At 41.5% G+C, this 14,391-nt stretch overlaps 1 protein-coding gene across 11 annotated transcripts in view; it reads left to right on the top strand.

Moving 5' to 3' along the window:
• The window catches only part of TIAM1 (TIAM Rac1 associated GEF 1), a 504,950-nt gene that overhangs the window by 451,945 nt on the left and 38,614 nt on the right, over positions 1–14,391 (top strand). For 10 of the 11 annotated variants that reach the window (XM_073804434.1, XM_073804432.1, XM_073804433.1 and 7 more), the window contains one exon: positions 9,299–9,402. In XM_073804434.1, the coding sequence (XP_073660535.1) occupies positions 9,299–9,402 (104 nt within the window). Of the gene's footprint in view, positions 1–9,298; positions 9,403–12,975; positions 13,552–14,391 lie in introns of those variants that run through there. The other variant, XM_033856013.2, reaches the window with a different exon arrangement.

Below are 14,391 nucleotides of genomic sequence, written 5' to 3'. Positions count from 1 at the left end.
ATATACCTACACTCCCCAGCTAGGGAACTGTTACAGTGAACGTCAATATAGGAAAGCAGGGCTTCCCTGGTGGTGCAGTGGTTGAGAGTCCGCCTGTCGATGCAGGGGACACGGGTTCATGCCCCGGTCCGGGAAGATCCCACATGCCGCGGAGCGGCTGGGCCCGTGAGCCATGGCCGCTGAGCCTGCGCATCCGGAGCCTGTGCTCTGCAATGGGAGAGGCCACAGCAGTGAGAGGACCGTGTACCGCAAAAAAAAAAAAAAAAAAAAAAAAAAAATATATATATATATATAGGAAAGCAAATCTAGATCTAAAATTATTTTAAAAATAAGTTTCAGAAAAGCAAAAGCCCCCAATTTTATGCAAGTTATAAAAATCATAATTCAAGGGGCAAACATGGTATCTTTCCGAGGCTTCAAAATGTCTGTTTGTCTCTCTCACTTTAAGTTCTGTCCTTAAGGCTCACATTCATTTGACTTTAGCACTGGTTTCTACCTGTTAAAGACAATTAGGGCCAGCCTTGGGTTTGGAGAGTCAGCCCCCTTGATCTTACTCTGTCTGATGCTGAGTGAAAGATGGCAATCCGCAGTGAGCACAGATAGCCCTCCTGCAGGAAGTAGATTAAGCACCCTTTGCTGTAACAGGAAAGGCTTCTGTGACAGCCAGGAGAGCCAAGGCATCTTGGTCAGAGCAAGGAGTCGTTAAGCACTCAGCAGCCTTTGATTTGCCAGGCAGTGCTTGCTTCCCTGCAGTGCCTGTGAAATGCAAGGTTCTATTTTGGGCTGATGTTCCGTGCGGATTGTCTGGTGCTCCATTCTGCAAACAGAAGACAACCAGACAGCAGGAGGGGCAGCCAAGAAAGAGGAACTGCACAGATTTACCTTCCTACAAACAGATGTGGTCCCATTCTCCAGATTCACTGAAGTCTCACAGATACCAGTAGCACATGGCCTTCTAGTTGTTTGTCGATAAAATGTGGAGCCATGTGCGTTTTGTAAACTGTCTGTGTGCGATGCTTATCGTCACACAGCACATGGCCCGCTTCTGTGGGCCCTGCTAGGGAAACCCTAACACCTAGTCCTGATTTCCAGCTGCATTTGATTAATGACACCCGTTGAGTCCTGTGTGTGGAAAAAAATGTCGGTTCAGAGATTAAGAGCCTCCATTTGTATCATTTTAAAGAACGTTAGTGGATTATATATTATTTGAGTTTCACAACAAGCTGATAGGATTGGGAAGGACTATATCTACAGTTTTTATGGATTAAAAAAATGTTCTCTGGAGAGAAACAGACACTGGGGTTTTGTGAAATTTGGTTGGAAAGAAGTTATTATTTGTCTCCCAAGTTAAAATTGTAGTGTTTTTCCTTTTTTTTTTTTTCATAGTGTATATTTAGCTCTCCCCAGTTTTTTTTTCCTTTATAAATTGTTTTGGTTTTGTTTTCTTAGCTTGGGGGAGGGGCAGGTGTTTATGCTGATCTTATATGAGTGTGTCTATGGAATTCTTATTCTTATATGACAGTAAAATGGCTGAAAAGCAAAATAAAATCATCGCTTAATGATGAGATTCCAGCTAAATGTCTTCATTGGCCGCGTCTAACCTTTTCTTACTCCCTTCCCCTCAGTCGTTTTTTTCACTCAGTAACCAGTTATGATTGGTTCCTCTTCGGAAATGTTTGAATTGGAGAATCTGCTAGTTTAACTTACGTTGTTCATGTATCTCATAAGGCAAAGATTTTTTTCCTTCCTCCATTAAATTCTTGGTGAATGCGTCTCATCCAAGTAAATCAAAGATAAATCAAAATGTAAGCTTACGTTCATGTGTTTGCACTGCCCCTGACCTCATTGCTGTCTCTCCGGCTAATGGTGAGTGGGACGTGCTAGCAGCAAAGGTTTCCTCTGTCACAAAACCATCACATTATGATGTGAAAATAATTTGAAGAAGCAGAGAAGTGATCACACCTGTTCACAACAATGAATGTTATTTATGGCCGCTTTTGAGATAGTCTATAGGTCCTGTCCTGCTGGGCCTCAGCCCTGCCCTGTACTGCCTCATTCTCTGAGACTGTCCACCCACTGTTCATCTTTTTTTTTTTTTTTAATTGGGGTAGAACTGACATATAACATTATATTAGTTTCAGGTGTACAACATCACGATTTGATATTTGTATACATTGCAAAATGATCACCACAATGTCTAGTTAACATCCATCACCACACATAGTTACAATTTTTTTCTTGTGATGAGAACTTTTGAGATCTACTTTCTTAGCAAATCTCAAATATACAACATAGCGTTATTAACTATAGTCGTCATGCTGTACATGACATCCCCAGGACTTATGCATTATAGCTGTAAATTTATACCTTTTGACCCATTTCACCCACCTGCCCCCCAACCCCCTACCTCTGACAACCCCCAGTCTGTTCTCTGTATCTGTGAGGGTTTTTTTGTTTGTTTTTGTTTTGCTTGTTTTGTTTTAGATTCCACACATAAGTGAGATCATACAGTATTTGCTTTTCTCTGACTGGCTTATTTCCCTTAAGCATAATGCCCTCAAGGTCCATCCATGTTTTTGCAAAGAGTAGATTTCCTTCCTTTTTATGGCTGAATAATTCTCCACTGTATACCCCTGCTCATCCTTTGTCTCTTTAGTTTTGGCTCTGCTTCCTCTCTGTGCTGCCACGCGTTAACTGGCGCCTCTTTTATGCCAGGTGGTGATGTGCTAAGTGCTGGGCATAGAGTGAAGTGGGACAGGAAGTTCCCTGCTTTGATTACTTCCTCAACCACCTCTCAGCCTTGTCTTCAGCTTTCTGGAGCTGTCTGCATGTGTACTGGTAATTAAATGGGGACAGGTACCTCCACCACAAAGGGAATAATCCCTTCAGGGTCTGCTCTTAGAGGAAGGTTTCTTGTGGTAAAGGAAGAGTAGGAAGTCTCAAATCTGTGTTTGTATAAGCCTCTTCAGCTGGAAGGTGTTCAGAGAAGGCCTTGAAGTGTGAGAGCAAAAACAGGACTTTTTCCTGGTTTGGATTCCCTGTTCCTGCCATGCCAGAGTCTCTCTTCAGCATTCTTAAAGGGCACCACTGTCAATTCCTGCCTCCCTGGCTCTCTTAGATGACTAAGTTCCCCCTAACCACGTGTTGGCTATCTACTGCTATGTAACAAACCACCCAAAACAACCATTTAATTTGCTCACTGTGCTCAGCAGTTTGGGCCGGGCTCAGCTGGACGGTTGTTCTGCTCTCCTTGCCTCAGTCACTCTTGTGACTTTGTCATCTGGGCTTGACTGGGGCTGGTTTAAGATGGCCTTACTCACATATTTGGTGATTGGTGGGCTGGACCCCTCTTTCCTTGAGGTCTCTCATCCTCAATAAACTAGCTTGGGGGTTTCATTGTATGGTGGGTCCAGGGTTCCTGGGGGACCAGACAAGAACCTGCAAAGCCACTTGTAGCCTTAGCTCAGAAGGCTTCATATATCACCACTTATGTCACATTCTGTTGGCCCAAGCAAGTCACAAACCAGGCCAACCCAAATTCATGGGGTGGGGTCATTGACACAAAGATCCGTGCTTAAAGGGATGGGAGGAATCATCACTGTCATCTTTGCCAATTGTCTACCACAACTGCATTGCCTTTTCTCTTTCTCTCCTATTTTATTAATTTTTATCTTCAGAAGCATAGCTAACAGGGTAAAAAAAGAATATATACTGTAGAATCAGATAGACCCACAGTTATTGATTCATAGGACTTCTTTTATATTCTAGATATTAATATTTTTTGCCAGTTATATGTGTTGAAGATAACTTTTCTCAGTCTATAATGTATCTTGTTGCCTTTATGGTGCCTTTTGACAAAGAAAAGTTTTTAATTTTAGTAAAATCTGATTTTCTATCTCATAGGATTTGTGCTTTTTATATCCTGTTTAAGAAATCCTTCTCTCTCCCCTGGGCAACAAACGTTTTCTTCTATATTTCCTTCTGAAAGATTTATAGTTTGGACTGTTCACTTTCTGGTTTATACCTCCCTGGTACTGATTCTTATGAATGATGTGAGTTAGGGTTCAGCTTTTTATTTTCCCATGTGGGTAATCTGCTGTCCTAGCCACATTATCAAATGTTCCATTCTTTTCCCCTGGATCTGCAGTGACACATCTGCTGTACATCACACTTCCATACACGGGTGGGGCTGTTTCTGGGACTCTCTGTTCTGTTAGCCTGTCTTCTTGCTAATTCTGCACTGCCTTATATTATTGTAACTTTAAATACATTTTGATATCTGGTAGGGAAAGTATCCCAGTCTTGTTTTTCTTCTCTAAAACTGTCTTTGGTATTACTAGCCTTTTGTTCTTTCATAACAAATTTAGTTCCAAAAATAATGCTGCCAGTGTGGTCTGTCTGAATTCGGATTCTTTGGCATTTGTTGAGATTTGTGTTATGGCCTCATATGTGGGCTCTTTGCATAAACTGCTAGTCCTTGTGAATAGGGTTTAAAATTCATGGATCAAGCATAATAATTCTTGATGTTTACATCTTCTATAGTCTGACTAAATCTATTTTGTGTGGCATTTGGAGAGCGTTCTTTACGTTTGCCTAATATATTTCCCATCCCTATACTTTCAGTCTTCTGTGTCTTTTTGTTTAGGTCTATTTCTTGCCTATAGGCATATAGGTGGGGCTTTGTATGACATTATTCTGGTTTTTATCTAAACATGAAGTTTAAATATTGAGTTTAGTCTACATTACATTTATTTAGAAGACCCATGTATTTTGTCTCATTTCTATCATCGTATTTTGCTGTCTTGATCTTGTTTGTTCTTCCTGCCCTTTCCTGTACTCTCTTTTGGCTGAATTTCTAAACTCCACTTTCCCCTTTCAACTTATACAGTCTAATTCTTTTCTTTTAGTGGTTGCCCTTAAAATTTTAACATGATTTCTAACAAAACAAGACCAAATTCTTTTTACTTCTCACTTGAAGCATAAAAGGACCATGAAATGGTTTAAATACAATCACCCACCATTGCTTTAGTTTCATCTTATATGTTTTACCTCCAGATGCCTTTTTGGATGTGTGTGGAGTGTTGTTTTATACACTACGACTTGCCCGTGTGAATATCAGCTCTCTATTTATCTCTCTGGTAACCTCGTATACCAGATTATACATGTGTGCGTGTGTGTATGTGTTTTCCCACCCAAAGTACATCCTTTAGAGAATTTTTTTTAGCAAGGTTCTGTATTAGTAAACTTGCTCACTCTTTGTCAAATGATTTTTATTATATTTTTCTTCTTGAATACTATTTTAGCTTGAAATACAATTGTGTTGATAGTTTGAGCATTTGAGAATTTCTGTGCTCTAGTGAGATAATGTCTTCAGATAGGCCTTCCTAGCTTCTTTCTTCAACTCTTATCCTTATCCATTGAGTGTTTAATTTCAGTGATTATAGTTCTTATTTCTAAAAAATTTACTAATTTACCTGGTCTTTTCTGAAAGTCTCTCTTTTCTTGTCCCCTGCCCCCTTTTTTTTTAAAGCATACTCGTTTGACAATCTCTATCTGATAATTGCGGTATTATTCCTTGGGAGTCTTGTTGTAGCTGTTGCTTCTCCCTCGTGGGGACTTGCTTCTCCTGTGTTTATAATAATGGATTATAGGTTCTTGTTTGACCCAGCTTATGTGTGTCTGACCATTAATATGATCCCATCATTAAGGATGAATCCCTCTAGAGCAGACTTATTTTGGCTTCCGCCAGATGCCCTTGGAATACAAATTTAGAACAACTTTATGGCAATTTTTCATCTTGAGGATCACGGACTGAATTCCTGTATTGAAGTCCTAACCCCTGATGTGAGGGTTATTAGGAGTTGGGGGCCGTTGGGAGGTAATTAAGTTTAGACGAAGTTATGAGCTGGATTAGTGTCCTTGTAAGAAGAGGAAGAGAGACCAGGGTTCACCCCCTCTCTCCTTGCACACACAAAGAGCAGTCATGTAGGTGCCCAGTGAGGTGGTGGCCATCTGCAAGCCAGGGAAAGGGCCTCACCAAGGAAAGAATCTGCTGGCACCCTGATTTTTGATTTCCAACCTCCAGAACGGAGAGAAATAAATGTCTGTTGTTTAAGCGACCCAGTCTGCAGTCCTAGTTACAGCAGCCTGAGCAGACTAAGACATTGGAGTCCCCAGAATGTAGGACATAGTGTAAATTTGAATCTCAAACACCCGTGCAGCCAGCCTGTGGTTGTCACCTCCAAGAAGAAACCCTTCTTCCTCCATCCCCACTCATCCCAGAGTATGGGCAGAGTTAAATCAGCTTCCTTTTTCCTTCTTTTTTTTTTTTTTTTCTCTTTTTCCAGTGAGTACTTTTGAAAAAAAATCTTTGTGAGTCTTTTTGGGGTAAAAGTGTAGCCCTTCAAAGGAACCATATGAATGTGGGAGATTTGATTCTAACTCTCCAGTTTGTACTGACCCAACAGTTGTTTTCTGTCTCACGGCTTCACAGTTGACACCAAAGGCTCCAGGGCTGTGGTTCCCAAGCTGAGATGGTTCTGCTGTTGGGCTCTGTAGGGGTGTGTGTTTGATTGTCACAGTGGCTGCGGAGTGCTCAAGGTACTTAGAACCCAGGAGCCCGGGGGGGGGGGGGGGGGCTAGTGCCCTGTGTACCTGCCATGTGTACAGTTTTCCTCCTAAACGTTTTCCCCTCCTGACACCAACAGGTTCCCGCTCCCTTTGGGAAACACTGCTCTAGGGTTTGGAGTTTGGGGACTGATGGATTACTCAGCACAGCCATGGCTTTGGGACTGGCCCACCCCTCCTGCTTCCTTTGTCTTCTTCATTTTGGGCTCTGGGGATTTCTTGGAGCTCAGCTTTATGTTTAAAAAGGATTTGGGGAGACTTCCCTGGTGGTCCAGTGGTTAAGACTCTGTGCTTCCACTGCAGAGGGCACGGGTTCAGTCCCTGGTCAGAGAACTATCCGCATGCTGCATGGTGCAGCCAAAAAAATAATAATAATGGGGCTTCCCTGGTGGCGCAGTGGTTGAGAGTCCGCCTGCCAGTGGGGGGGACACGGGTTCGTGCCCCGGTCCGGGAGGATCCCGCGTGCCGCGGAGCGGCTGGGCCCGTGGGCCAAGGCCGCTGGGCCTGCGCGTCCGGAGCCTGTGCTCCGCAGCGGGAGAGGCCACAGCAGTGAGAGGCCCGCGTACCGCAAAAACAAAAACAAAAACAACAACAACAAAAAGTAATAATGAAAAAAATATAAAAAGAATTTTGTTCTATTTTATTGATACTTAGAATTTCTAAGTGTTTTGTAGAATTAGGGTTTTTTTGCTTCCTTTTTAGGATACCTGACCCACAGTATTGTTAACAATGAAAATCCTTTCATTCCTTTTCCCACTATTTTGTGAGCAACCTCTAGAGCCCAGGCATTATGATAAACAGTGGAGATATGCAGGGTCACAGTGTTTGGCTGTACCATCTGGAGGTCGCCATTATGCAGATTACAGCGTGAAGGTGACCTTGTGTACAGCCTCGCCACCCTGCTTAGTGCTGAGGGAGCGTGGTTCCTGCCATCTCAGAGCTTAGCGCTGTTCAAATCTTCCCCTTCTTTCTAGCCCCAGAATCTAGGTCATTGCCCCCATTTAAAGTATTCAACCACTCTTTTTTCCTCTGGTCGTGACGGTGTGACATTGTTGATATCCACCAAGTTAAGTGGGCCTCTCTCTTGGATGGCTCCCACCATGTTATTGAGTGAGCAAGTAATTAAAAGAAGTGCAAGAACATCGTAGAGCCAGAACTCTGCGACTAGGTGCGGGGAGGCGAGGGGGTTCGGACAGAAACTTACAAACCATAGAAAGTAGGCATTCGCTTCATTGCTGCTTCATTCCAGAGGAGGGGAAGGGGACCACAGGACGCAGCCTTGGAGCGAGGTTTGCTCAGGGATTGGCTTCTTTCCTTAGTTTCCCAACCAACCTGGAATTTGATCAGAAAGTCATGCTAAACAGCTTGTGACTGTAACCGTGTCATTGGAATAAGGCAGCCTCTTTGCAGACTGACGCTTTCATCCAAAGAGTCAGAAAGTGGCTCCTTCTCTTCTCTCCTCTTTCTTCCCTTCTCTTCTTCTCGTCTTTCTTCCCTTCTCTCTCATCGGGTTAGAGTGATGGTGCTGTAGTCCCTGACCCAGTGCCTGACATATTCTAAGATAATGGTCATCAAACCACTGTCTTACCAGACTAGCTAGAGGTTTGTAAATATACTAGGGACTTGTTATTCCAAGTGTGGACCATGGACCTCTTGATTGATAACATCTTGGAGCTTGTAAGAAATGCAGAATCATAGGTCCAACCATATACCTACTGAATCCGAATCTGCATAACATGAACCCCCAGGCAGTTCAGATGCTCTTTAAATCTGAGAATCCCCCCAGAGGAAAGAGATCTTAATGTTCTCTTCCCCACTGCAGGGGGCTACCATAGCCAACCACTGTAGTAGGGACTTGGTAAAATAGGAAAGAAAGTTGCCTGCACTTTTGCATACATAGGATATGGTGGGAAGAGTGGGTGAAGTTTGCCAGGTAATCTATATGAAAGTTATTATTTTTTTAGTGTTCTTCTCAGAATGGTTTATTCAGTTATTTTAGCAATGAAGTAATTGATCCAGCAATTAATTTGATTATAAATCAATCAAATAATTTAATTTTATTTAAATTTTATTTCATAGATAGATGGATAGTAAATTATTGTCTTTGTCAGCTGGGGCTGCTGTGACAGAATACCACAGACCGGGTGTCTTAAACAACAGATATTTATTTCTCACAGTTTTGGAGGCTGGGAAGTTCAAGATCTGGGTTCCTGCTGAGGGCTCTCTTCTGGCTTGCAGACAGCTGCATTTTCTCTGTGTCCTTACATGAGAGGAGGGGAGCTCTGGTGGAGGCCCATCCTCAAGACCTCATCTAAACCTACTTAGCTCCCAAAGGCCTCATCTCCACATACAGTCCCATTGGGGATTAGGGCTTCAGCGTATGAAATTGAGGGGGGACATAAATATTCAGTCCACAGCAATGATTGTATATTATAAAATATGTATTATAAATAATAAAAATATACTGTGTTATAAAATAATAATAATAGTGGTAACAATAAAAACAACAAAAAGTGACATTTATTGAACCAAGATCATGGAGCACGTACTTGGAGCGTCTAACAATATAGGTACACGTCATGAGCTTGACCCCACACTCCCTTGCACTGGCATGGCTTATAGCAATGACTGTACGTGCTGACCCATGTGTTCTTCTGACTTCACCTTGCAGGGCACAGCCTCTGCAGCCAGCAGGGCAGTAGTCCTGAGAGTGCTCCGGAGGAGACCGAAGGGCCAGACTTGGAATCCTCAGATGAGACTGATCACAGCAGCAAGGTGAGAGATTTCCATTTGCACATCCCATGTCTTGAACCACCAAAGAATCACAGCTAACACGTCACCTCTGCAGCTGTATGTGGTTAGAAGGCCCCTCCACGGGACCAAAGTGTTTTTACTTCTGAGATGTCACTAAATAGGATATGAAATCCAAATTATAGTCTTGAGAACAAACCCATACGTGAGAATATAGGGCAGAGCTCACTCTTAATGAATTAAAGTCTCATTTCATCCTGTTTCCTTCTTATGCTTCCATATATGTATGACAAAACAGCATCTAAAATGTGTACAATTGGGTCTGTTATACTTTCTTGCTACTCATGGTTTCTATAACAGACTCCCTTTGCATTATCTCTGTTTAGCTCTTGTGAAAGGTGAGCACCTTTTTTTTTCATTAAAGGGAAAGAAACAATCTTTTTGTTTAATCCAAATACAGTGATTCTTACCCGGTTGAGCACTGTGACAAAGCTCTTATCCTGACCCTTTGGTGCAACTGCGAATTTGTTTTCCATAATTCATCATGCTTTTATTCCACTTCCTAAAGAGTTCTCTGTGTCAATAACCTCTTCTCATCACAGTCTCCAGAGTATAACAATTTGAAAACTCTGTTACCTGTATCTGAAAGACCCCCCCCCCCCCCGTAAAAACAGTGATACGTGATTATGTCCGTATTTATTCGTCTTCTGTTTTCAGAATGTCGTTGACATATTTATGTTGGTCCCCCTGTCTGTCTCCTATTCTTTTGCTTGACCTTGACCAGTCCCTTAACCTGAGCAAATCATGTAACTTTAAATTATACCTTTGTTTTTCTCATCTACAATATCAGGTGATTCTTGCCTTTGTCCAGTAATTGGATGACTGGCTGGGTCAAAAATATAACTGATATTGATAATGGAAATATACTCTTCAAATCCGAATGATTATTTCAAAAACCTACATTTCTCTGTGTATACTTTTCTGCCTCTTTTTGTCTTTATATATCTTTGTAGGACTTTCTTGAGTGCATATGTTAGACTATCTTCAGCATTGCTTTTATCCATATGTTTCTCTTTTGCCATCATAGGATCATCACTCTCAGTGTCTAAGTTGAGCGCAGTATAAAATTTAATATTTTAAAGTAATTTTAATGTTTATAAATTTAATATTTGTAGACTGAAAGGGCTTTATGTTGTTGGTTATTAATTAAAAAGCCAGTAAACGGAAACATGCATGTTTCATTTAAAGGCAAAAAAACAAACAAAAGCTGTTTAAAGTTACTTTTTATTTTTGTGGCCTTTTACCTACTTTTTCGGGGAGGTGGGGGAGGGTGAGTGGCCCTCAAAAGAAACAGATATTTCCGTGTGAGGTAAGATATTTTGAAAGCTATTTATTAAATGGTTCTATTATTAAACTAAAAATGTTAATTCTCAGTTTCTAATTTGATTTGGGAGTACAGTTATTTTTCCTGTATCTAAGACATTTATTTCTGAATACTTTTTAACTTGGATCATTTTTACCTCACTATAATAGCCGTGTTCCACTCCCTTTGTGGATTTTGAGAGATTGTTTCCATTTTAAATATAGTGAGTCATGAAGTCCCAAACAGGGTCCTCTATAATATGGGGTTCTGGCAGCAGAGAGGAAGGAAGAGGCCCCAGGGTTTTGTTGACTCATCCCAGGTGCCTCTCTGATTTCATGGTTCTTTCTCCTGAGAACAAGACCCTGAAACGTGCCTGGAACAGCCAGGGTCAAGTATAGGAGCAGGCGATGAGGTTCCTGGATTTCACTGTAGAAATGCGCGGTAGGCTCTCATAAAGGAGAATATCTTTGAAGTTATTGACAAGTTTGGGTAATGATCTGAGTATTTTTAAAGATCATAAGGTGGACTCATTGACACCATAGGTTCACAGTCCTTTTTTTATAGACTGGATGTACGGAGCACTGTGTGATTCTGTACCTGAAAATACTCCTGGTGTTGGTTTGATTCAGATTTTATCTTCTTTATTTGAATGATTTTGTTATTAGTAATAAATGAGAGCTAATACCTAGGTAGTGTCTTGTATATATTAGATATTAACCTCTCATTCTCACAATACCACTGAGAGATAGACACTGCTATTCCCCCTATTTTATAGGTGGCAATATTGGAACAGAGAGGTTAAGCCACTTACTGAAGGTCACACAGCTCTGAGATGACAAAACGAGGCTCTCTGTTGTTAACTGCTTTGCTGAAATGACCTTCTGGCCAGATTGTTAAGGTCTGGTATTAAATACCAGGTTTCAAAAAAGGAAGGAAGGAATTAATTAGTGATAGTATAAGCCAGTTTAGATATACAGTTGAACCTTGAACAACACGCGGTTGAATTGTGAGGGTCCACTTATATGTGGATTTTTTTCCAATAGTAAATAGTATTACCAATCTGCAGTGGGTTGAATCTACGGATACGGAACCGTGGATGCGGACGAACCACGTGGATACGGAAGAACTACGTATATGGGGGTAGGGGGGAGTATAAGTTATACGTGGATTTTTGACTGCAAGGATATTCGGCACCTCTAACCCCCGAGTTGTTTAAGAGGCAACTGTATACTCATTAGCCACTTAAATATTTTTCTAATGCTTAAGCTTCGTGAAATATTTTTCTAACGCTTAAGCTTCGTGTCTTTTTTCATGATTTAAAGTAAGAGCAAGTGTATATCTTAAGTTTCTTGATTAAGGATCAATATTTTTTGATGCGGCTCCTATATCAGTGTGTCATTTTTCTTGAGGATAAACCAAACATTTGTAGTTAAGCTGTAAGCTGCCTAAAAGTGGAAGGATGATTTAGCCTTAATGTGAATGCACCAGGCTGGGTGTAGAATGTAAAAACTAGATAAATAGATAAACAAACAAATGAATAAATGAAATGAAACAGGACATCATTTTTTATCTGCCTGAATACGTGAGGGCTGTCGATTCTTTTTGTTTATTTCTTTAATATTTTTGCTGCTCTTCCTAAATGAATCATTTTGTGAAACAGTGGGCAGGATAAAGAGAATGCACGTTAGAGTTTTGTGTGTTGTTACAAATTTTTTTTAGAGGGCAGCTTTTGCGGCACGTGGTCTTCGGGGGTTGAGCAAGTAGGTAATTGTGAGTTTGTTGCTGAGCCGTGGTGACACGGGACTGTCACATCCACGGGGCTGGGGTGTGGGACTTCCACACCGCAGGGACAGTCTGGCGGCCTTTCTCTTTATAAGCCGCGTCCTTCCTCTTATGACTGTGGGTGACAACCTCAGAGGACCTCCTCACCCCCCCCCCCCCCCACCCACTTGTTTCCCTGCTTCTAATTGAAAACTCTTGTCTCTGGAAACGAATGCTAATTAGCTCCGGGCAGTCCTATCATGCATTCCAGACCCCCTGGCAGCTGTGATTTTGTTTTCCACTTAGCCAATGTATGAGAATCATTTTCAGAGCATTTCCAATTGGAAAGCCTTCTTTTTTCTTTTCAATCCAAATTGTTGTTGTCTTGGAAGTGTTTGGTTTTTGTAACAAAGCATTCGGGGGACATTGTGAAAATATGAACTGTTAAAAAATGTTTTGGTTTTTAGTGTCTGCTCTCAACTCTGTGAGGGGTGTCTTCAAAGTTTGAGCCGGGCGGGTTTAATATTCCTGTGCAGTGCAGGATGCAGGCCAATCAGCTGATCTCAGTCTGCAGGGTAGAGACGCTCACATCCCCGGGAGGCGTTTTTTTTTTTTTTTTTTGCATTGTTTTCTTGCCTCCTGGCTCTCCCTTTCTGGAACTTCTGCTGTTTAGCCAGGTGAAAACAAAGCATAAATTCTGGTTTATCGGTTAGCCTTTGACTCCCTCCCAGAGGGCACTGACGGGCAGAGGGGGCTGTTGTCGGGTCGCGCTGTCGCTGTCCTTGCTCTGTAGAGATGCAGCCGTAGGTCTTCATGGCACAGCCGGCATGGGCTGTCTGCATGGGAGGATGCTCTCTCAGGAGCCAGAAGGCATTTGGTGCTCTCCGAGTATTTTAAGAAACTTCTGTTTCTTTGTGGAACGTGTCAGGAGGTAGAATTATCATGAGAATACCTTCCCGATGATGTCTGCTTTGTGGAAAATAAAGCGCAAGCCCAGGATTGAAAACAGTGGCAAGTCCGGTGATTCTGTATATCGGACGCTTCACCTGGTGAGCACTGTTTGAATTCTATCTTGCTAGCCTTTGTGTATGTTACGACTTTCTAGCTGATTTGTTTCCCAGTTCAAATGATGGTGATATGCTTGTCCCATGTCTCCATATTGCAGCCTTCTGCCCTTTAGATCCCCTTGTGGATAGAGAATATACATTTTAACATGGGAGTGGGGGGCATCAGTAGTTGGAGTGAAGTCGAGTTTGCCAAGAATCTTTACACATATCTGTTTTTTCATTTCTAAATGACAGAAAGGTGGGTTGTTATTATTATTTTTAAAATTAATCGTCACTTGAATGTTTCCCTTTTTCTTTTGGGTGTTGAGATTTTGAACATGTTTGTGTTACATGTGTGATAAGTCTCCCCATCTCCACCTCCAAACGGGTAGCCTAAGTATTCAGCAAGCATTTCTGGAAGAAGAATGTTCAACTTGCCTCCTACAAAGTTTTAAGTGCTTTTGACTTTATTTCTGGTTACTTATGAAGCAGGTGGATTTACATGTGTTGGCCCAGGGAATGTATTAATGATTTAATGTCAACTGACCTATATTGTGTATGCCAATTCCTATGGTAACTGTTGCCTCTTTAATAAGAAAAATTTTTAGTGGGTTAAGGGGGAGGAATAATTTAAAATCAAGTTAAACCATTTAATAGTTAAATATTAATATCAGAGTCTGTTGACTATTAGATTTCGTGTCACTTAATGAAATTGAACTTGGACAGTGAGTACACGTGATTTACTCAAGCAAGCCTTTATCCTTATGGAATGTTTCTTCTTCAAAGTTTGTTCAAAAGGAGACCAAAAAGATGCCAGAGAACTATAGGGGTTATCATTGTATA

The sequence above is a fragment of the Tursiops truncatus genome, chromosome 4 (genome assembly GCF_011762595.2).
Source record: "Tursiops truncatus isolate mTurTru1 chromosome 4, mTurTru1.mat.Y, whole genome shotgun sequence".
In the NCBI taxonomy this organism is placed as follows: Eukaryota; Metazoa; Chordata; class Mammalia; order Artiodactyla; family Delphinidae; genus Tursiops; species Tursiops truncatus.
Note: the sequence above shows the minus strand (reverse complement) of the source record. Positions and strands in the feature narration are given on the sequence as shown.